The sequence below is a fragment of the Emys orbicularis genome, chromosome 8 (genome assembly GCF_028017835.1).
Source record: "Emys orbicularis isolate rEmyOrb1 chromosome 8, rEmyOrb1.hap1, whole genome shotgun sequence".
Lineage (NCBI taxonomy): Eukaryota > Metazoa > Chordata > Testudines > Emydidae > Emys > Emys orbicularis.
Window position 1 is genome coordinate 18,030,995 of NC_088690.1, and position 24,242 is coordinate 18,055,236.

General features: G+C 37.4%; 1 protein-coding gene across 1 annotated transcript in view; it reads left to right on the plus strand.

Annotated features, from left to right (window-relative positions):
• Positions 1 to 24,242, plus strand: part of ALG6 (ALG6 alpha-1,3-glucosyltransferase) — a 47,087-nt gene that overhangs the window by 17,792 nt on the left and 5,053 nt on the right. The window contains exons 3-10 of the mRNA XM_065409519.1: positions 2,100 to 2,184; positions 6,551 to 6,640; positions 7,649 to 7,737; positions 14,031 to 14,113; positions 14,890 to 14,954; positions 18,386 to 18,571; positions 19,610 to 19,745; positions 23,468 to 23,553. Of these exons, the coding sequence (XP_065265591.1) occupies positions 2,100 to 2,184; positions 6,551 to 6,640; positions 7,649 to 7,737; positions 14,031 to 14,113; positions 14,890 to 14,954; positions 18,386 to 18,571; positions 19,610 to 19,745; positions 23,468 to 23,553 (820 nt within the window). The remainder of the gene's footprint in view (positions 1 to 2,099; positions 2,185 to 6,550; positions 6,641 to 7,648; positions 7,738 to 14,030; positions 14,114 to 14,889; positions 14,955 to 18,385; positions 18,572 to 19,609; positions 19,746 to 23,467; positions 23,554 to 24,242) is intronic.

Genomic DNA, 24,242 nt, shown 5'->3' on the forward strand with positions numbered 1-24,242 from the left:
CTATTAATGCTGATTCAGGATAGTTCAGAATCGTGTGGCATCAATGACCAGACACAAGGAGGTTATTTCCACTCCCATTAACTATACTAGTGTTCTGTTGCTACATTATTTTATTTATCTTGTTGCTTGTCCTGTTATGCCTTTTTGAGGCAACACTAACCTTGTTGAGTTAGGGTTATGTTTGGGAGAGGACAAATAACTAATGTATGGCAGTGAAGGTCACCATCCAAGGCAGCATGGTCAAGGCTAGTTGGTTTTAGACAATTAATCAGGAAAAGTAGTTTATAGTACATTTAGAGTCTAAGGACCAGATTTTGTCTTCTGATACATTTGCAAAGCTGCCATTAAGTGAGTAGAAGCCAACTGCGTGTACCTGAAGGCAGAATTAGGCCCTTGAAATCTCAAACTTCCAGGCAGCAATAAAACTGAACAAAGCAAGGGTTGATTTAAAGTACCTGTATCTAGTATCTGGTGCATTTCTTATAAGAATGGAAAATTGGAATGCATGTGAACAACAATATATTTTTCGTACATTCTGAATCCTAGTTGGCCATATATCTGCTGCCAACTTCAGAAAGGTGCATTAATTACTGTAGTAGGATTCCTTTTGCCTTTCTTGAATAAAGATCCCTTAGGTATAGTTGACTTGTTTTTCTGGGCCGGCTTTAGAGCATGCTAGTATTTACAAAATGTGAGTACCAATTCCTGAGCTAGCAAATTATTTAATTCACCAGATAGCTGAATATATGATCTAATTCTCTTTCTTCACCTCTTTTGGAAGGAAATGGTGATAAAATTCCTGTACATCCACAAAAATCTTGAGAAGGTTAGAAAAATCTGGTTAATACCATTCCTTATATTTAGTAAATTCTGTGACAGATTCTTTCTGTCCAATAGATTTATCATTCCAGGGTGGGCATTGATGAGGCTTTTACTCCCAGATGACCTGACCTGTTTGGGATCCTTTTATCTGAACGTCTCTTATAGAAATAATGTATTCTCTTTGTGTGACCACAAACAAATCACATATATCTGTGCTTGTGTGAATCCCACAAACATAGATCATGTGAAGGAATTATAGATGGATTTCCTATATCTAAAAGAAACTCTTCAATCTCCATGAGGTTAGAGTCAATATCTCAGTGGAAGAAACTGTCTGCCTAGTTTCTGTTCTCAATAGGTAATCACAAGATAAAGGCAGCGAATAGTACGTATACAGTGGCTGCATAATGTGGGGCTGCCACAGTTAGACCACTTTGAGGAACTGGTTTGTGAACAAACCTATGAAGACTGCATTGATAAAGATTTTTCATGGCATACTGAACTAACTTCTCGAGAGCCTTGTAAATGGTGTATGTGTGTAAGACGCTTCCTTTGACATTGGTCATCACTCAGAACTACTACATAACAATCATTCAATTGAAAGATGTGGGAAAAAAAGATTCCGGTAAACAAAAATGGAGCATAGACAGTCTGATAATTCAGAAAGCTTTGTAAAAATGAATTCTTCCTCTCAACCCACTCCATATATGGGGCTATTTTAATAGAATGATATTACATCGTACATTAGAAATAAGTAAACTGCTTACAATGTTAAGTCTCTGTTAAGAACTATGGGGGAAGGGCAATTTGTACGAAGGAGAAGGGCAACTCATTTACTGTTTTATTTCAGAAAAAGTAGTATGCATATTCACATACAACAAATGTATAAGAATTCAGTAATCCTGCATGGTCTTATTTCTGTGAAAATGCAACACTTTTCATGCTATACTTGATAACATTACCAATGACTTTATAAAATGGTCAGGCTACTGTATCTGTTTCTTGAAAATTGTATAAGTTGATAACTGCTCATCTCAGAAATATTTGTAAGACCAAAAGACAATACTTTGTAACAATACTTGTTCTATGTTACATATGTATGTTTTTTTTAGGAAACATGATCCATTATTCATTCTGTCCCAATTTTAGATACTAATAATAGCAATGTACCCAGAACAAGTATGATATTAATTTCCAGATGCATTCTTGGACGAAAAGCAGTGTCAGAAACAAAAAATAAATTCGTAAGCCCTTTTTGCCATCTCTTGCTTTCTTAGGTGCAGGAAAACCACCTATGTATGGAGACTATGAAGCTCAGAGGCATTGGCAAGAAGTTACTTACAATCTACCCATCAAGCAATGGTATGTATCACTTTTAAATTTCAGGCTACGATGTGTAATGAAAAAATTCAACTTTAAGGTGCATAAAAGTAAGACTTGAGATTTTTAAATCTATTCAAAAGCTTTTTACCATTCTCTGAATTACTCTAAACAACCTGCCTCTCCCTATTCTTAGACTGAGATTCCATTATTTTTGCTTAATAAATGTGCAAGTGTTCAGAACTTAAATTTGATTTGTTAGATTTTTGTATACAAAACAGAAAAGTTTGACAAGCAATAGTCTGAGAATGCAGTAAAAATACAAAGAATGTGCTATGTCTTAGCTCATCCTGTGTAAAAGTAATAATATGAGCAACTGCCATTGGAACTACAGGAGACCATAATTTTCTAGTTTAAAATATACAGTCTTCGGTATCTGTTGAATGAGGGTTTTCTGTTAAACGGAACAGGCCCTTGGGTACTGATAGTATTTCAGAAAGTGTATGTTTTACAGTGTCTGGCTCATAGCTTTATGTATTATGGCTGTATCTGTTGTTAGTAAGTAATTAACAATTGTTAGAATTATTAAGAATATCATACCTCTGGAATCTGCACCCTTGCGAAGACAGCCCACTTGTATTAATTTTTTGGGACACCAGGAGACTAGTATCTCAACTTGTATGTTCAATGGCTGAGTCTTGGAAGATTAAGCCTTGTTTTGGATAGGATGGACGTGTCCACTATGGAAGGTTGCTACACTCCAACATGTACAAGAACTGTTAAACTACAAAGATTAAGAATCTGAGTAATTTTGGTAGCACTCATTTAAGTTTGCTATCTAGTAGAACTGTCCGTGCAGCAACAAATGAGTTGCAATATAAATTTGTTTTGCTTAGCTACAGGGAGACATTCTCTGAAGTTGCCAAGCTCCTAAAATATCTCTTCATATTTTCATAGACTTAAATCCTAATTTAATATTAGATATGCATGTACATGTAATTTTGCTTTGTTCCATGTTTATTCCTTTTGTTCAGAAACAAAGTATATTTAAAAAATTGCTGCAGTAAACTTCAATATGATTTGTATATAGTTTCCTAGCATGAGATTTCTCTGAGCTAGAGGCAAGAATTTAAATCTTTGTCTTTTTTCCTGTCTTTCTTTAGAACACATGCATATTTTTCCAAGGCTACGTTAATGACATCCTGTCTTCTTGTATTACTAATTAAAAATGTGGCAATTGTTACCTCTTGCTAAGTATCCGCTGATACATGTACTGTTTTCCCATTGAAATACAAGTTTAGGGAAGGATAAGAGTAAAATACACAAAGTAACTGGGAAGCTTACTAGTAAATTGCAGAATATTAAAATCCATGTGAAAGATCTGAGCTGTTTTGGCATGAGAAATCTTGAGTGTTAGGAGAAGAAGCAAAGATGCAGCTTAAAGAAATACGATTTATCATCAATTGTTCATAAGATACTCCAGGCAGCTCATAAGGAATTCAAGAAATATCATTTACTGTAATAAATGTCAAAAATTGGCTGCATTGGAGTGGGTAGACTGGAAAAGCCAAGAACTTGCCCCTTGGCAATTATAAAAGACTAGTCAGTCTGTTTCATTCTGAGATTTAAAGAGTCGATGTCTTATTTTTATAACTTTTATGTTCCTTGAATTAAACCTTCCTCCTTTCATCTGGAAGATGTGGCTAAATTCTAACGGCTGCCAGCCTTCCACAGAAACATTGACAAAGCAGAATTGTAGGCAGGAAAACCCTTTCCTTGTGTACCCTCACATATTATCCTCCAGAGTTTTCTTTCTGAGGTAGAACTAGGTGAAGTGGTTATTGCTGACATATCTGATCCAGGTTCATGACTTTGTGTCAGCTATTTAGAAGGTATTACTTTGATAACTCAGTTATATCTGCTGTTAAATTTCCTTTAGGCCTTTGTTTCTTCTACATACTGGTAGAATTACACAGATGTGAGTGTGATCTCCCTCTGTATGAAACTCCAGTTTGTGTGTATATATGTTCTTGTATGTCTGTCTGCCCCAGTTGCTTATGGTATACTTTTTAACCTAAAAGTATGGGGTACAAGTTTCAAATTTCTCCAACAGTTGCTGTCATATTTCACAAAACGCAATATCTAATCAAAATCCCACTTCATTTGTCACTTACTCATTCCTGTCACTGATGATGAAAGGCAAGAGTCTGCCCTCAGACTTTAACAGCAACTCAAGACTAGGGTATTACTCTCTGCCTCTGTGTGAGGAACACCTATTGATGTCCCTAAGATTTCCTTGTGTGGAAGAAAGCAGAACTGGACCCAAAATCCAGCATGTGGATCAGAGAAGGTGGACTCTTCCTTACAGTAGTTCTGTGTAAACTCTCTACCTCCTTGTTTCACTCAGTGATGACACAGTCCAGCGTTGGGGACACGATGTTTTCTTCCTGAGTAACCAATTGTGATGTCACGAAAAATGGACATTGCAAAATGAATGTGTCGGGAGAAGCAGTCTTGGTCACAAAAAGGTTTCTTCGCACCTATATCATGCTGGGGCTCATCAGTGAAAGAAGTGAAATAGAGTGCTGCACCTGATTATTTAATGAGATTTAGGCACTATATGTTAACAAACTAGTACATATGTCTGTATATGCAAACATTGGGTATTGTATTGAAGAAAACATATACATTTCCTTTATAGGATCTGTTTAAATAATTAATTGGCTCTGTGGCTACTTGTCTGCAGATGTTTTGCTGGCTTTGGCTCTGCAGGTTATTGAGCCTTCTACTGATCTGTGACTTTGCCCATCATGGAGCTAAATATGACAGTTGCGCAATATGTGAATTCAGTAAGGTTCACAAAGCATGTGAAAGGTGGCTGCAGACATCTTTATGAAGGAGGAGGGTTTTCCTGTCTCCAGTCAGGAACAAAACGGGTGAGCTGAAGAGTCCTCTAAAGGTATAAATGGGCTACCTAAGTCCAAAGAATAGAAATTGAGAACCTTAATATAAGGGAAACCTCCCTATAGCTGAGGTCAAATCAATACTCTTTAAAAACTGCCTTTTTTTTGAGCTCTGCTAAGTCTGTGTTCTCTTTTTGTGGTTGGGCAAACTTTCTATTTCAGCCTTCTGCTGGAATAGCTCCTGGATCTGAAAAATGTAATTCATGACTGTGGATGGAGTTGGGGATGATCCTATCAAATCAGGAATTGTGGGTGTCAAGGTTTCTTCCCCACTCTGAACTTTAGGGTACAGATGTAGGGACCTGCATGAAAACCTCTAAGCTTCTCTACCAGCTTAGATCTGCTTTTGCTGCCACCACTCCCAATGTGCTAAGTCCCTTCCCTGGGTAGCCTTGAGAGACTCTTCCACCAATTCCCTGGTGAACACTAATCCAAAACCCCTTGGATCTTAAAACAAGGAGGAATTAATTATTTCCCCCCACCAATTCCTGATGAGTCCAGATCAATCCCCTTGGATCTTAGAACAAGGAAAAATCAATCAGGTTCTTAAAAAGAAGGCTTTTAATTAAAGAAAGAAAGGTAAAAATCATCTCTGTAAAATCAGGATGGAAAATAACTTTACAGGGTAATCAAACTTAAAGAGCCCAGAGGAACCCCCTCTAGCCTTAGGTTCAAAGTTACAGCAAACAGAGGTAAACACTCTAGCAAAAGGTACATTTACAAGTTGAGAAAACAAAGATAAAACTAACATGCCTTGCCTGGCTGTACTTACAAGTTTGAAATATGAGAGACTTGTTCAGAAAGATTTGGAGAGCATGATTTAGTCCCAAGAGCGAACAACCACCAAAACAAAGAGCACAAACAAAAGCCTTCCCCCCACCAGGATTTGAAAGTATCTTGTCCCCTTATTGGTCCTTTGGGTCAGGTATCAGCCAGGTTACCTGAGCTTCTTAACCCTTTACAGGTAAAAGGATTTTGGAGTCTATGGCCAGGAGGGATTTTATAGTATTGTACACAGGAGGGCTGTTACCCTTCCCTTTATAGTTATGACAGTGGGCTTTGGTGGATGTGGGGAGCTCATTTTGTACAAGCATCCTATGTCTCAGTAAGCTCTAGATCCCTCCAACTTGGCTCCACATAAAGGAATTTTATTCCTCAATGAATATGCTTAGTTGGGTGTAGAGCCAACATTTCTTACAGCTTCTTACAGTCTTCACAGTTGCCAGCAAATGTATACTGAATCCTTTGTTGGTTTTGTTTTAGTGTTTGCAGTTATTTCTAGTAAAAACAAAACAAAAATCCCAATGGGCAATATTTAGTTCCTATGAATGTTTGACTATATGGTAGAGAGACACAGTTGGCTTAATGTGCAAACTCTTTAGGCTGATATGAAGTTACAATGCTGGAATCCTAGATCTATTTTTAAGTTTTCTTTTGTTTTTCAGGTACTTCAATACCAGTGACAATAATCTGCAATACTGGGGCCTTGATTATCCACCCCTTACTGCTTATCACAGTCTCTTGTGTGCTTATGTGTAAGTTAATCATTTTACGATTATTTTAAATGTTTGCTATTGGTGGAGAATGAAAGAAAAAACAAATGCATTCTCCCCCCTCCTCCCAGAGGAGAGGAACAAAACAAATGGCAGGGATTTACCTCTTTGGCATAGTTCACTTATTATGTGCAATTATGGAGCCGTAGAAATAATAGAATAGATGTGGCGTTATTACTTCAACCCTCTTGCTTCAAACCTGATCCTGCATTTGTTCCACATTGAAATCAGTTGGGGGGCTTTGCCTACAACGGGACTGCAGGATCAGTTTCTCTAGTATTCCAGTGCCTCCAGTGGGTGCAGATTACATTTTAGCTGATGGGTCATAGTTATAGCTTCCTGAATAGGTCATTTAGGATCAGCGATGTACCTAGGAAGGCATGTCAGAGATTGTTTACAGCAAATGGAAAATTAATCTTGTATTGAGAGCCCAAGTGGCATTTGATGAGTGGATCCTACATGATACCCTGTAAATATAATTCTGTTATTGGGATGTTCTTCCTGTATGGTCTTTAACTAGTATTAGAACAGCTTTTAGAAACCTGGAGTGTTCTGTTCAGGGGCAGACAGAAAAAGGGTGCTGCAGGCCAGGTTAAGATGCACTGGCAGAGCTATGGGGAGAAAGTTTGCTTCCCATCTGCCTGCACTATGCCTACTTTCTATTAACACTTAAAAAAATCACAAGTTAGCTTTCAGTTTGAGAAGTGCTGAATGATAGGATTAAATGATAGTAATAGAATTAAATCTTTATCAGCACAAGATAACTATTTTCAGTTTTTGTATTGCTGATTAGCAGCTAAATACGATAAAATAAACTGGTCTAGTGGTGAGGAAACCCCTTCCCTGGTCACTATTGCTTTTGATAAAGTTTGCCTCGTTCATCTTAATCCTCTGAATATGCCCCTGTGCATATCATTTTTATTGCTGAAGAGAACGTAAAGGGAAATGAGAACTGTCTACATTTTGATGTGTCTATACTTTGTTTTACAGTGCAAAGTTAATAAATCCCGATTGGATTGCTCTCCACACATCCCGTGGGTATGAGAGTCAGCCACATAAGTTATTCATGCGTGCAACAGGTAGAAAAATTGCATTTCCTTAACATAATCATCTACGTTTCTCTAGCTCACTAATTTAGCACATTTAATTTGGCATCCCTTGTTGTTGTTGTTGTTGTTTTATTTTTTTTTGGTCAATTTCTGCTGCAAAACTGACTGATCGGAGGGCATTGCAAGTCTGGCACTGTTAACTAAGCCTCTGTGTCTTTTCAGTTCTGCTCACACTTGTGAAAGTAGCAGATAGTGTTAAACTTAAGGCAGAATCTTTAAATTGAACTGGTTTTAGTGACAACTTTAAAAGGATACTTTCCAGCAGTTTGGATCTCAAATTTAAATTTTAAAGGTGACGTGCAAAGGATTTTTTAAAATGGATTTTCTACCTTTCTAGTTCTTTATGATATCTAAAAAAGGCCTGAAGGTTTTATTTTTTTAAATTCTGCTTGGTTTTTATCTTGAAACTATCAAGTGTATCAAGACTGGCCATTAATTAATTCGGAGAAGGAACTCTTAGGGGTTTCAAGGATATTTACTGTGAGTTTTCATATCTTAATTGGAGGGGCAGGTATTTAATCTTTATAACAAAGACAACCTTTCTCCAAAATGTTTACCAGCCACTGGAATTAAATAGCTGTTAACAAAAACATGCAAAATCAAAGTGTTTTAAACAGTGTGATTAAAAATCTCAAAATCACTTTTCTGACCATATCAGGCCTTTGAACAGCCTCTATAATGAAAATGTAATGTAATACATTCTGACTCCATTAAAATAGCAAATAATTTCATTTCTTCTCATGGACATGTTAGTGAGACAGCTGTTGATGGGGCCAGTGGCTTCTAGCAAGTGGAGAATACTGGGAGCAGTGATGTGACAGTAGCCATAAGGCAGCCAAATCACCCCATTATTTTTTTAAAGTTTAGTCATACCTTTTGCTTCACATGGCAATGCAGAGTCCTATAAAATGACTCTGCTGGGTGAGTATCCTTATTTGCTGATTATATTGAGCAGAATCTGATGTTCATCAATAGAAATTTCTTGTGTTGCCCACAAACCTTTCAGTGTGGTTTCTAGTAATTGATTATATTTAGAAAAAAATCACTAGGATGAAATTACCCTTGAAATGGTCTTTATTAATGTTCAAATCAACACGCTTGACAAAATATTGATGTACAAACTAAGAAAACTGGTATACGTTCTTTTAACATAGCCATTAAACTAGTGCATCGGGATTACAAAATTCAGTACAGTTGAATGTTGACCATTGGTGTTATACTTTTAAATTTTGAACATATACATTTGAAAACATTTTCTCCAAGAAGTGACAAGTTGATAATGTTTCACAGACTGAGTAAGCCCTGTGGACTTGCTCATTTTGGGTTTGCTCCTTCAGGGTGCTGAGCACTAGGCCCCAGATCAAGGAAAGCACTTAGCAGATTCTTAACTCTAAGCACGGGTCGTTGCATTGAATTTAGTGGACCGTTCACATGCCTAAGTGCGTTGCTGGATTAGGGCCTTAGTGCAGGATCAATCCTTTGTTCATTCTAAATTGAAAAATATGCAGCAACGCAAATTATGTTTTTGTAGAGAAACAGGCCAAGATTTTCAAAAGTGACTAGTGATTTTTGGTGTCTCAATTTCTTGGTGCCGAACATTGAGACATCTTAAAGGGGCATGATTGTCAGAAAGTGCTGAGACATGCACTCTGAAAAATAGGTCCCTTCAAGTTCTCTCAGGTTCACCACCCCAAATCACTAGTGAATTTTTAAAGTTTAGACCCCAATATTTGAAATTTTAAGTCCCAACACTTTAATAATAGAATCGCAGAAATGCTGGACTAGAAGGGACCTTGAAAGGTCATCAAGTCCAGCTCACTGCACTAAGGCAGGACCAAGCAAACCTAGACCATCCCTGATAGGTTTGTCCAACCCGTTGTTAAAAGCTGTTCCATAACTTAACTACCTTTCAGTTAGAAAGTTTCCTCTTATATCTAACCTAAATGTCCCTTGCAGCAGATTAAGCCCATTACATCTTGTCATACCTTCAGTGGACATGGAGAACAACTGACCACCATCCTCTTTATAACAGCCCTGAATGTGTTCTAGAGAAACAAGTCACAAAACTGGGATCTTTATTCTGCTGGTCTCACACCTTCCTTTCCTTAGAATAATGAAATCTATCCTTCAAAGTCAGTTTTTCTTTAAACTTTATTTCCTTTGAATATCTTGTTTTGCAATTTTGCTTCCTCTCATCAGAAGGGTGAAGGCTCAAACAAGATATTACTAGAATATTTGTAAATATACTCTTACTTATATGAATGGAAATTTTGGGATGCAAAAGTTTTGAAGAATGAGTCACTTTTAGAAATATTTCCAATTGTATATAGGGCTGTATGGAAAAACAAAAGAATTAAGAAAGATTAAGTGAGAATAAGTATTATCCATAATGACAGAAATACTGAGACATTTTAATCATACAATACAGATGTTGTAGAGTAATCGTAAATAAGTGCTTCCAAAAACACCAACGTTCCCCCATCTATGCAAAGTTTGAACTAACTTATAGGTGGTACACTAGCTTGTACTTTCAAGTATATGAATGCTTTATGAATTAGTACAACTTATTTGCATAAGGCATATCTCCTCTTTTTTGTATGTGTCATGTCTGTTTTAGGCTGCTATTTACATCATGATGTGTATGTGGATGTAATTCCAAACAAATTAAATTGACATGTGTGTTTAAAACTTTCCCCCCTCTCTCATGTGATAATTATACTATCTGTAAATAGTAGGTAGTGAGAACAAGGTGAGGCATATGTTTTTTGATTTTGGAAGAGATACAGTAAAACCTGCCAAGAGCGACCACTTATGGAAGTTAGCAAAAGTGGTTGCTTGTAAGAGGTGGTCTCTTTTCAAAGGTTTGCTGTAAAATGGGCACTTTTACGATGTACAGAAAGGCTACAATTGTTACCAGTGTTTCATGTTTAATTTTAATTGTCTTTTAAATGAACATTACATACAGTATACAATACAGTACTGAATTTAAAATCTCTTGGTGGGTTTATTAATACAGTAGTACAGTATTTGTTACTCAAGAGGAAATTCAGTACACTAATTTAAGTGCTTATTTTCTAGACTGAAGCCGAAAGAAAATTAGAGGTACCTGTGTTATCAAAAAGTCCTGGTTTCATTCTACAGTAGCCTGTATTTATTTGAAAAAGTTCACTTATTCTTGTCTGCCTCTGCGTCGATAGGAGCATGTTTACTACTACTTCTTCTGCATCTTTGAACAGCTCTAAAAGTCGGTTGCTGCCCTTTAGAATGGCAAATGCTTTCATGTCTTTAATCATATTCTTGGCTTCAGGCACAGAAATGATTCTTCCCGGGAGTTCAGAGGCACCATTGCTATCCCCTTCATCATCATCATTAATTTTTTTGTCACTGTGTTAGTCGTCACATAGCTTGAAATTTTCTAGGAGTTTTTAGCAGGCTGTGACCAGTCTGTGACTTCTTCAGTTGTTTCTCATCAATGTGGTACGTCTTCTCAATCAGCACACCAAAAAGACTTAGCAACATGTTAACTACTGCAAGAGGGATCTCATTTTAGGGTTTGAATAACCTCAGCATTTATAGATTGTAACATGGAGGTGCTGTTTGGGGAAAAGAAGCAGAGTTTAATGTTTGTATATTTAACAGGGCAGTGGCATGGCGCATTATCCACAAACAACAGAATTTAATGTCCCTGTAGTAGCAATTTGCGATCAAATCTTTTAATCATTTTTCAAAAAGCTCCGAGTTTATTCATGCTTTTTTGTTGAATTCATATCCCACGGGCAACTCCTTGATATTCAACTTGCCAGAGCATTGTGGGCATTGGGATTTACTGATCAGTATGGGCTTTTCTTTATCTCCATTCATGTTGGTGCATAAAGCAAGGATGATTCTTTCCTTTGAATGTTTCCCATTTGAACATTGCTGACCTTTGACAAGGAGGGTTTTGCTGTTCCCGCTGTCTTTAAAAAACAGTCCAATTTCACCCATGTTGTAGATTTCAGATAGTTGATAATCCTGTATGAGTTCAGGTAATTTTTGCTTCCAGCCTGAAACCACACCTTGGTTAATGTCTCCACTCTCACCACATCCTGTACAAAAGGCAAGGTTGTGCCTCTTCTTAAACGATGCAAGCCAGTCATTGCTGGCTTTAAACTCCCTGTTTTCCAAGTCATCTGCAAATTTCATGGCTTGTGCTTTTAACGTTGGACCACCCGAGAGATTTATGTGACGAACAACAGTGGATTTAAACCACTCGGAAGTGAGACAATTGACTTCTTAATTTCCAGTTTTGGCATGTTTTAATTTTCATTGAAGAATTTGTATTTGACTCATAATCGGCAAGGATTTCTGTCTTCTGTTGTAATGGGTTTTGGATTTGTGTTTTTCCAATTCCAAACTGTTTGGCAATTTGACGACAACTGGTATCTAGGTGTGATATTGCTTTAACACGTTACTCCATTGAAAGAAACACTTCGGATTTGCATTTTTCTTTTTTGCTTCTGTGTTGACTTTTAGCTTTAAACTGTAACTTACAATAGTGTACACCTTTCATTTCAACACGTTCATGTCTCCCTTACAAGTTCAACTTCTGGTTCATACACAGACTGAGAAGTAGGGCCCTACCAAATTTGCGGCGGAGCATGAAATCTGGTTATTGGTAAACGTTTACCCTATACTATAGGGGAAAATATACAAAAATACACAGTGTTTCTCAAACTGGGGGTTGTAGTGGGGTTGCGGAATTGCCACCCTTACTTTTGTGCTGCCTTCAGAGCTAAATGTCTTGAGATCGGTGGCTGCTGGCCGGGCGCCCAGCTCTGAAGGGAGCGCTGCCTCCAGCAGCAGCGGAGAAGTAATGGTGGCAGTTCAGCAGCTCCCGCTCTCTGCTTTGCCTTCAGAGCTGAGTGGATAGAGAGCGGCAGCTGCTGGCCGGTTGTGCTGTTGCCAGCAGCAGCACAGAAGTGAGGAAGCTCAGTTTCTCCTTCAGGTTTGTTTTTATGGATAGGAGTAAGAAAATGTGGTTGCTGGTCACAGATGACATGTTGTTCTTCACAGATTTTTCACAGTAAAATTATAGGGGAAAAACGTTCTGTGGCCTCTGCAAGTAGTCGCTCGAGACAGGTGGTTTCTCTTCAGAGGTGATCGCTAAGGCAGGTTTTACTGTCCATATATATAAGAAATGGACAAAATCCCAGGTTTAAAACTAGACTGGCTGCATAAGAACAGTCTCTGAACAATTTCTCCAGCACCTTAAGCAGAAGCAGGGCTTTATCCAACACATAGTAGGCAGCTCTTCTTTTGTCCCCCTCCAGACCACCTTTACAAATATTTACTGTGGGCAGAGCAAAGAACCTCTCTTCTGTTTGTCTCCCAGTGTTTCTTCTACGAAATACTAATGCTTTGGCAAAGTACAGGACTGTATTATGAATCCAGACATGCTTCTCTCTCTTTAATCTGCCGTCAGCCCCCCAGTGCCTTAGAACAACTTGCAAGAATTTATTTGTAGGTGATGTCTTTTGAAAGTTGAGAATGTCTTTTCTCCAGCATGTAACGATCTAGAGCATTGCTCATTTACTGAGTGAGGCTATGCTGGGGCCTAAAGAGTCTAATGCATGCAAGCTTCAGATTTTGGGGTATGTTTGGAAACATTAACAGATCAAATTCTGTACAGCCATTTTTTGTACCCTTTAAAGTTGAACTAACCTGTTCCTATATCAGCCCTTATGTTTATGTATTTCCTTTCTTTCCCCAAAACACTTTACAAACTAGATACACATGATGTGATTTGTAAAGCAGAGCCCTCTCTAGAATCAAATGCTGGAGCACACAATGACACTACATGACAATTGAAGACAGAAAATGAAGAATACTGTGGGGAAACTTCAGAAGACATGAATTTGATGAGGAAATAGGTTTCCACTGTAGGGGGTAGATACAAAATATAAATTTAAAAATTTGTGGACAGCTGGACCTACCCATCCATGTATGTGGCTATATAGTTTGTGGGTTTTGTTTGGGCTAAACAATGTGCAGGCATTGCACCCATCTTGCAGGTGCATGTAAGACTTAATCCTTCCTTTTCTTGCATGGTTCCACAAAACATCAGATGCAAGCCATGTAGGTTGGAAGGGGAAAATGGAGAATAAAGTCACATATTGACAATCCAGGGACAAATTATAAATGGAAATAGGTAATTTCAGTGGATTGTGATGAGCTCTACTTGTTTGGGGAGATTCTTATGCATAGTTAATCTTTCTGTTTTTCAGTTCTGATTGCTGATTTGCTGGTTTACATACCTGCAGTTATCTTGTATTGTTGTTATTTAAAAGAAACATCAACTAAGAAAAAGGTAAGTATAAGTCTATCTCGTGTGTGTGTGTGAGAGAGAGAGAATACAAATGTTATTAACTGGAATATAAATTTAAAACGCTGAAAAGAAAGTTAATTAATGTTACAAAACCACACAGTGCTTTCCGTTTACATAAAATGGACGCCAATCAGTATATCTTTCATTAAAGACTTTTCAGTAAGAAAACATGAAGTTACTTTACAGCAATTATTTTAATGCCCTTCAATAACAATAACAAGGTGCACTGGAGTTTAGTAACCATGAACTACTGAATTACACTTCTTGTCAAATTTATTGCTTGGGTAGTAAAAAAAAGATTTGTGCTGTGACATGGGGGAATCTAGGAACAGCCTTGGGTCTTGCACACTTCTTTTTTAGACAGCAGAACTGAAATGCATTGTGAAAGTGACACCATGCTCAGGGTTTTTAATGCTCACTGGTCTCAAGCATCTGTGGTCTGTCAAGCCATGGAGCAGTTCCCAGGGTTAAACTGAGCAGTCATCTTTGTGAATTGGCTGGCAGAAGACACCCTGATGCTCCTTTTAATACTCTTTCCTACTAGGGGTCCTTCGTCCCTTCCCACATCACTGGGGGGAATAATTAGAGGAAAAGAGTGTTCCCCAGATGAATGAGTACAGATCCACAGGAGTTTGACCGGGCCGGGCTTGTTAAAGGAGAACCAGTCATGTTCTGGTTCCAGGGCGAAATGAACTGCTATAAAATAAAGTGCCTTGTTTTTGTGTGTTTAAAGATTTTTCTCTTTCTCTTTCTCCCAGATTGCCAGTGCTCTCTGTATATTGCTTTATCCAGGTCTCATTCTCATTGACTATGGACATTTTCAGTATCCTTCCATTTGTTTTAAAATGAAATAATTTCAGTTATAAAATAACATCAGTCCCTCCTACAATAACGTCACTTTTTTACTGGGGAAGAAGTTATATTTATTAGCTGAAGGTTGGCCCCTCTTCTCCCCCCCCTCCCCCCAGCAAAAGTTTTGAAAGGAAACAGCCTTAAATGGACTTGGAGCAAAAGATTGATGTGGGGGAAATCAAGCCAACATGGCATAGCTTTTATTTGCATCCCAAGTTCCCCTTTATGCCACTCTGCCTTGTTTGAGTAAATGTCAGTGGCAGTCTGGCTGTGAAAAAAATGGATACTCCTGTGATTTCTGCCTGGATAAGAGAACCATCGGAGCTCTTGTTGGGAGGTGGAGAGGAGTGTCAGACACAGCCATGCTGTTCAGTTCTATAAAATGTGACTTTGTCTCTAGCTTTTGCAACCACTAGCTGACTACAGAGAATGGGAGGAGATCATTAACATTTATTGAGTGTCTCAGATGCTTCTGCCCAATTTCTAGCAGCCATGATGCTTCACAATGAGATATATCTGTACACCTGACTCGCTATACAACATCAATAGTAAATTAGAGTAGACTCTGCTTCTTGTGTCCTCTAATAGCCTTTGAGCCACTGACTCCCATGTTTATAGGTACCTTTGAAACAAATGGTGAATTTGTAAGTTACAGGTAGAGCTGAGCGAGTTATTTGCAAAGAATAACTTATCCAACCAGTGTAGCGGATTGACTCAAAAATGTTCATATTTCAAAATGTATTCAACACTTTTAAAAAATCTGAATCGATTGAGGATTCATAATTAGAGCTCTTTGTTAGTGTTTCTGTCCCCAGATCAAAGGAGTTCACAAGCACTTCTGTTGAGAATACCTATATTTAAGATTTGTTTTCTGCTAACACGCGTACAACTTCAAAATTCTGCTTTCACATTCATGGCAACAAAAGTCAGTATTGTGAGTGTTCACAGGAAACACATAAAAGGGTGTAAATATTGGCTTTTAGCTGACCTGAATTTGTAACAGTTAACTTATTGCCTTGTAACATTGGAGCACAGATGTACTTGTAATGGAGTGTACCTGGCTACATTATGTTTTTTGAAATTCATTCTGGACCTTCTGACCTCCTGAGTTTTATGTCACTACACTAGCCTGTAATTAGAATAAAGCTTGTATTTTTTTTTCAAGCTGTATGCCACATTGACGAAGACTAGTGCAGTAATCCCCAGATTTTCCAGGGAAAGTCCTGTTCTCCTTGCCACCTGGAATATTCCTTGCTCTGTATCGTAAATTGAGCCATTGGTTGCTTGCGTATCATATTAAATGTATAAAGTTTCAGAAGTCAATGTTTATATACCCACAATCTAGGCTGGGATTTTCAAAGTCACCAAGGGAAGTTGGAAGCCCAATTCCCATTCATTTTAATGAGAATTGGGCATGTCAGATTCCTATGGCAGGTTTGAAAATCCAACCCCTAATGGTATTCATTCAGGTGTGTGTACTTTTTTAGCATTAGTTTACTAATAAATATCAATATTTAGGTCTTGGTTGCAGCTTGTATTAGAAAATTAGCTATTGTGCCTATCCATAAGCAAGTGCAGTAGTTGTTCAGTCCAAGCTGTAGGAAGGTGTGCCAGGTAACGGAGATGTGAGTAAGTCCTGGGGCTGTGATAAATGTGGACACTTTAAAATATGCTGTTGGGTCAAAACTAGGCACATGAAAAATCAAATTTTGTTAATCCATCTCTAATAATATACTAATTGTGGTGTTCCCTCTAGAACAGTGGTCCCCAAAATGTGGGGGGCACAGAGGAATGTTCAGGAAGGTGCAGCGGAACCTGCGGCAGCCCCCATGGAGGGTGAGGAGGATGCACCACCCAGCCCCACTCTGTTCCCAGCTCTGCCCTGGCCCTGCCTCCAGCCATGTTCACAGCCTCAGTGCCTGGGCCTGGCCCCGGCCCCCAACCGCGGCCCAACTCGCTGCTCCCAGGGCCCAGCCCTGCTCCCAACTGCAGCCACGGATGTAGCTCCGGCCCTGAACTCAGTCCCCTGGCACCCAATAGCAGCCTGGCTCCCAGCCCCGGCTCCTGACTGCGGCTCCCAGGGGAGGGGTGTGGACAGATTACATTATGGGTAAGGGGGGATGCAATGTAAAAAGTTTGGGGACCATTGCTCTAGAAAATGCGGCTGTCAGGTGAGAGGCAGCAGCAGAAACGAAACTTTTAAGAAACAGACTCTACTTTCATAAAAGATTTTCGCTATATTTTGCTGCTTCAATTTATCCTGAAATCATAGCTTTGGCACTGATTCTGCAAAGACTTATGCATGTGCATAACTTTATACATTGTGACTAGTTCAATTGAAGTCATTGGAGGTACTTAGAATGCAGAAAGTTAACTGCTTATGTAAGTCTTTGTAGGATCATGGCCTTTTGGCATCATGGTTAGTTGCTGTGACAGTGACAGTATGCCAAATATGATTATGGTTTTTGATTAGGGAATAAATAGCAGGTTGAGAAATGATTTATAAAACCCAAATGTGTTGTCATGTAGCTATCTGTACTGGCCAAGACAGAGTAGGGAGAGAGACATACATTGTTTCAGTATTTCTTAGGATATCAGTGGCATCTCTCTAATTCAGTTTCTTTCATTACACTTTAACTGCTGCTTTTGATGCATTTAGGGCCTGAACCATAGCTTGTCTAAATCAATGAGAGTCTCTTCATTGACTTTACTGGGTTTTGGATCAGGCCTCAAGTATCAAAAGTAAATAACAGATTTTTTTTTTTTGGTTGTAACTATTATTATTATTTGTTTTGCAATAGTGTCTAAGGGCCCAAATCATGGATTGGGGCCCCTTTGTGCCAGGCGTTGTATAGACACATAACAAGAAGACAGTTCCTGCCCTGAAGAGAGTACAGTCTATGAGCATGTTTAAATATTCCATACAAAGCTGTATGGCAAAAAAGATTTAGGGCTTTTGAAAATTTTACCCATAACCCTGGAAAAAATAAGCACAAGAAAATGTGGAATTGCCACTAGTTGTATCCTACTGAGTACTATGTCAGCATAGTTTTTTATTAACTCTGGTTAATTGATTGTACTATACTATTGTAATAACAATCTGTGCAACCATAAAACTCTCTTTAAGAAGTCTTTCCTTTTGACTCTATGGACTTTTGATCAGGCCCCCAAATCAAAGTTACAGTTGGCGAACCTGTTTAAATAGAATTTAAAATATTTCTCTGTGTAAACAAAATAGTTGCATATTTGGCACTAGATTTTTAAAAATTAAGACTAACTTATAAAATGTCTGTTTTGAATATATTTTACACCTATCACCTGTGGCATTAGTTCACTGTTAACTTGTCACAATACTCAGCATGTTCCCTATCTTGCACATCTTGTCCTTAACATAAAAAACATATATAACTCTGTGAGCCTGGGCTTTGCTTTGTGGGGTGTACTTTTTCTCTCTTACGATTGGGACCTTTTAGGATCACTGGCATTTTGCTTGGCCATAAATTATAAACAAATGGAACTCTACCATTCACTGCCATTCTTTTGCTACCTACTTGGAAAGTGCTTCCAAAAAGGCCTTACAGGAAAGGGGTGAGTATCTTTAAAACTCAGTATCCAAACACTAGCTCAAGAATGCACTTAGGTAGCCTAGCCTTGGGAATTTGATTAATCCTATTTGCGTTTCCATTGTTTCTCTATTAAGCTCCAAGGGAAGGTACTGATGTTATAATTTTCTCTGTTCTTAGAGAACAAATCTCTTTCTAACCATTAAACGATACACTAAATATCTAAATAGTTTTAAGGGTTTAGAAAGTATAGCAAAATATATTAAACTTAGAGCTGGGTGAAAATTTTAGGCCAAATGTGTTTTCAGTAAAAAATACAGATGTGGTGACACTGAAACGTTTCATGAATTTGTCTGTTTTCCCAAATTGTTGATGGGGGGGCGGGGGGAGAGGGAAAGGAAGAGGGGGAGAGGGAGCAAAACCTTTAAAAATACTGAAAGGCAAAAATTTTATTTTGACATTTTCAAAATGTAACATTTAAATTTTTTGGTTCAAAACAACTTTTTGTTTAGAAATTTCCTTTAATTTTATTAAAAAAAAAAAAATCAAAAATGATAAATGCTCAAAATAGAAACAGTTTCATTTTTGGATGAAGGAAATATTCTGTTCAACCCAAAGTGAATGTTAAAACTAAGTTGCCAAAAATTTTGAAATATTCCATTTTTGGTTTTACCTGAAAATGTGTGAGTTCCAATATTTTGGAATTGCCAATGAACCGAAAAAACTCAGCTGTCATGAACCATCCTTTTTTTGCACACCTTCATCATGCTGGAATCAAAGTTAAATATGGGCCAAAAGTAGACCTCCAGATTAATGAGACAAATGCCAGTAGATGTGACGCAGTCCTAGTGGATTTCTTATGACTGCTCTAGAGATGATGACATACCTTTTCTCTAGTACTGGTACCTCTGCTCAAATTTGTCATGTTTGGTGAGCTTATGCACATTCAGTTGTATACTGTAAATACACTCTGCGTTTTAAGCCCCAAGTGCCTGATTTTTTTATATATATACTGAGTTTTTGCCTCTTAATATCTTGACTTAAACTCCTCCATTTATTACAGGTTAGTGTTGTTAATTAAAATAGCATTTACGGTGGTTGCTTCTTTTGCGATTTGCTGGCTCCCATTCTGCACAGAAGTGGAACAAATCCTGCAAGTACTCAGAAGACTCTTTCCCATTGATCGAGGCTTGTTTGAGGTATGCGGGTTGTTTTGTTTGTGTAAATGTTCTGTATTCTTAGATCCCTTGAGAAACCTTCATCGTGACCTTTAGGGATTTCATGTGGAAGACACACCACAGAACTAGTAATCTGAGCTGCCTTCGTTGGCAGTCATTTCTTGCCAGTTATTTAATCCAGTATTTAACCCCTAGCTCAACTGGCATCTTCCAGGATATTATATGAGTAGACAACACTTATCCCATCATCAAACCCATACTTCAATCATACATTTTTCCATTGACATAGATTCATAGTAATTGACAGTGTCAGAAGATACAATGTAAAAGTTAACAGCTTCAGAATCTCCCCTTTGGTTAGCATAATACTCAGCTTTATTGAAAGGAATTATTTATACAACTAGTAATGGTTGTAGTGTTTCAGGTGTAAATTAAAGCCTGCTTTGTGTCCTAGCTGATATTCTCAGTAACCACTTTCTACAAAAGTTTATTTAGACCAGTTGTGCTTTTACTATTCCTAAGTAGTAGTTTGATTCAGCAGAATGTTCTCGAGGCTTGATCCTGTAAGATGCTGAGCACTGTCGCCCCAATCCAGCAAAGCAGTTAAGCACATACTTAAATCTAAGCACACAAGTAGCCTCATAGATGCCAGTGGGTCTACTACTTATATGCTTAAAAAGGCACTTCAGTGCTTTGATAGATTGGGGTCAGAGTGCTTAGCTCCTGGCAAGATTGACTCAAGTTTAAGAGCAAGTTCTATACCACAGACTTCCCCACAGTAGAAACTAAGGGCTTGATTCAGTAATGCTTCAGTGGGACTTAAGTGCTTTGCTGAATCTGGGCCTAAGTGACTGTTGTTAGTGTAAATGGTTTGCCTTATAAATGTGGCTTCTGTTAGAAGTTCTTCAGTAGATACAAATGATACCACAACCTGCAATATCTTTGCCCTGAAAAACTAACATTATGGATACACTGAGGGTGGCATTTAATTTAGATGCAGCCATAGGAATATTTTCAGAACATATTCTCCAGCAGCTTGTTAAAAAATAATTGAAGCTTGGGAGATAAAGATATTTACAAACCAAAATACCTTTTGTCACTTTGCATTTTTTACCCTTTGCTAAGTTTAAAAATAAAAGCTGTAAATGTCAACAAACAATGAATCCAAAAGAGCCCAAGGATTTTAGTCTAATATTAGACCAAATATTTTCAGACTGAATAGGGGAGTGACTTACTTGGATACTAATCTGGATAAACTGAGAAATTGTCTATGTAAGCAATGCACAGTAAGTTTATACTCTGTTGCCTGTAACAGGTTCTTTGAATTGATTCCCATTTACAGAAACAGCAACAAATGCTGATGGTTGTAAAATCTTACTGGCTATGAAGTAGGCATCTTATATGTTTGCTGGTGCTGCGAAACCCTCTGTTCACTTGTAGTCCTCAGCAAATTTGAAGAGCATATTCTGTATTGCTAGTAAGCATACAAGGAAGATGGCTTAGTAGTTGGTGCTAGTAGCTTTCTTGTTGTTATGTCTACACAGCTGTGATTCTAGCAGCTGTTTAGGATGAGTTTCATGGGCATGATCGCTGTGGTTACAAATGTAATTTTGAAAGTGATCCTAGCACAACTGCTAATGTCTTTAGACTTCTTGATTTATTAGTGGTTAACTCTGTCATTGCTAGTAAGCAGAGCTAAATACATTCAGGTGTGTAATAAATGTGAGAATATGTTGACTTTAGGTCTGTCAAGCGATTAAAAAAATTAATCGTGATTAAGCGCACTGTTAAACAATAATAGAATACCATTTATTTAAATATTTTTGGAGGTTTTCTACATTTTCAAATACATTGATTTCAATTACAACACAGAATACGAAGTGTACAGTGCTCACTTCATATTTATTTTTGATAAGTATTTGCACTGTAAAAAAAAAAAAACAGAAATAGTATTTTTCAATTCACCTCAGACAAGTACTGTAGTGTAATCTCTTTATCATTAAAGTTGAAGTTACAAATGGAGAATTATGTAAAAAAAAAAACTGCATTCAAAATTAAAACAATGTAAAATTTTAGAGCCTGCAAGTCCACTCAGTCCTACCTCTTGTTAAGCCAATCGCTCAGACAAACAAGTTTGTTTACATTTGCAGGAGATAATACTGCCTGGTTCTTGTTTACAATGTCACCTGACAGTGAGAACAGGCGTTCTCATGGCACTGTTGTAGCTGGAATCGCAAGATATTTACCTGCCAGATGCACTGAAGATTCATATGTCCCTTCATGCTTCAACCACCATTCCAGGGGACATGCGTCTATGCTGATGACGGGTTCTGCTCGATAATGATCCAAAGCAGTGCAGACCGACACATTTTCATTTTCATTATCTGAGTCAGATGCCACCAGCACAAGGTTAATTTTCTTTCTTGGTGGTTCGGGTTCTGCAGTTTCCGCATTGGAGTTTTGCTCTTCTAAGACTTCTAAAAGCCTGCTCCACACCTCGTCCCTCCAGATTTTGGAAAGCACTTCAAATTCTTAAACCTTGGGTCGAGATCTTCAGAAATCTCATATTGGTACCTTCTCTGCGTTTTGTCAAATCTGCCGTGAAAGTGTTCTTAAAATGAACAACATGTGCTGGGTCATCATCCAAGACTGCTGTAACATGAAATATATGGCAGAATGCAGGTAAAACACAGAGCAGGGGACATACAATTCTCCCCCAAGGAGTTAAGTCACAAATTTAATTAACGCATTATTTTTTTAACGAGTGTCATCAGCATGGAAGCATGTCCTCTGGAATGATGGCCGAAGCATGAAGGGGCATATGAATGTTTAGCATATCTGGCACGTACATACCTTGCAATGCTGGCTACAAAAGTGCAATGCAAATGCCTGTTCTCACTTTCTGGTGACATTGTAAATAAGAGGGCAGCATTATCTCCTATAAATGTAAACAAACTTGTTTGTCTTAGCGATTGGCTGAACAAGAAGAAGGACTGAGTGGACTTGTAGGCTCTGAAGTTTTACATTGTTTTGTTTTTGAGTGCAGTTATGTAACAAAAAAAATCTACATTTGTGTATTGCACTTTCACGACAAAGAGATTCCACTATAGTACTTAGTATTTTTCAATTCACCTCATACATTTCTTTTATAATTTTTACAGTGCAGATATTTGTAATAAAAAATAATATACACTTTGATTTCAATTACAACACAGAATACAATATAGATATGAAAATGCAGAAAAACATCCAAAATATTTAATAAATTTCAACTGGTATTCTATTGTTTAACAGTGCAATTAAAACTGTGATTAATCACGATTGATTTTTTTATCACAATTAATTTTTTTGAAATGAGTTAACTGCGATTAATCGACAGCCCTAATTGACAGTCTTCACATTTGAAAAAAGTTTCACAGGTGCTATCATTTTGATGTAAATTTTCCTAGAGATGAATGTTTTCAGAGCTTTATTTTCACAAAGTTTGTGGTCTTGACTTAAGACTGATGGTCTCTTGTGTTCGAGAAAGTATTTCTCAGTTATTTTAATACATGTTTTAATTGAATTTCTTTCAGATTTTAATTTTCTCTGTTTGAGCCAAGGTCACACTGACTCGATATTGCCTCTCATTATAGCATATGACATTTGTGTATCAAAATGTGTTTTCAATGAAATATTAAATAATCCTCATATTATTTGAACAGCAAACTAACATAGATACAACTCATTAAATATCTTTTCAGGATAAAGTAGCCAATATCTGGTGTAGTCTAAGTGTCCTTATAAAGATAAAGAATGTGATGTCACCTCAAACCCAGCTTAAACTCAGGTAAGAGAACTGAAGACTTTTAGGTAACTTTCACTTTTAGTCATATCATGGGGGATTTTCAAAAGCACCTAAGTGATTTAAGAGCACAAATCCTATTGAAAGTCAAAGGGACTTGTGTTCCTAAGTCACAAAGATGCTCTTGAAAACCACATCCATTAATTTTTGGGAAGAACCGAGAGAGAAAATTTTCAGAGTTTTTAAAAAGACTTTTGTTCATAGTGTATTTTTAGTTCCAAATAATACAAATAAAATTAAAGATTTCCCCCAGGTTTGTGTGTGTTTAGAATGTTATGAAACTTTTTTCTGTGTGTTTGTATAATTTGAGCTGAATAATTAGTTAAAATTGGGAAGCTAGATAAAAATAACAAACACGTGCATTTGACTTTTTCCATTATTTCTTCTAAAGGTTTAAAGTTTGCATAATCCAAAATATTTAAAATAAGCAAATAGTTCAAGATGAGGCTCTTTCAGTATGGAAGATGGATAAAAAGTTACTGAAGAATAAAATTTTCAAAAGCACCTAAGTCAATTAGGAGCACACACCACACTGACTTAGGCTCCTACGTGATTTGTGCTTTTGAAAATGGGACATGGGTCCCTAAGTCACCTAGTTGCTTTTGAAAATATTATCTGAAAACATGAAAGTGGTTATTTATATATTAAAGGATAAACTTAATTTTTTTTTTTAA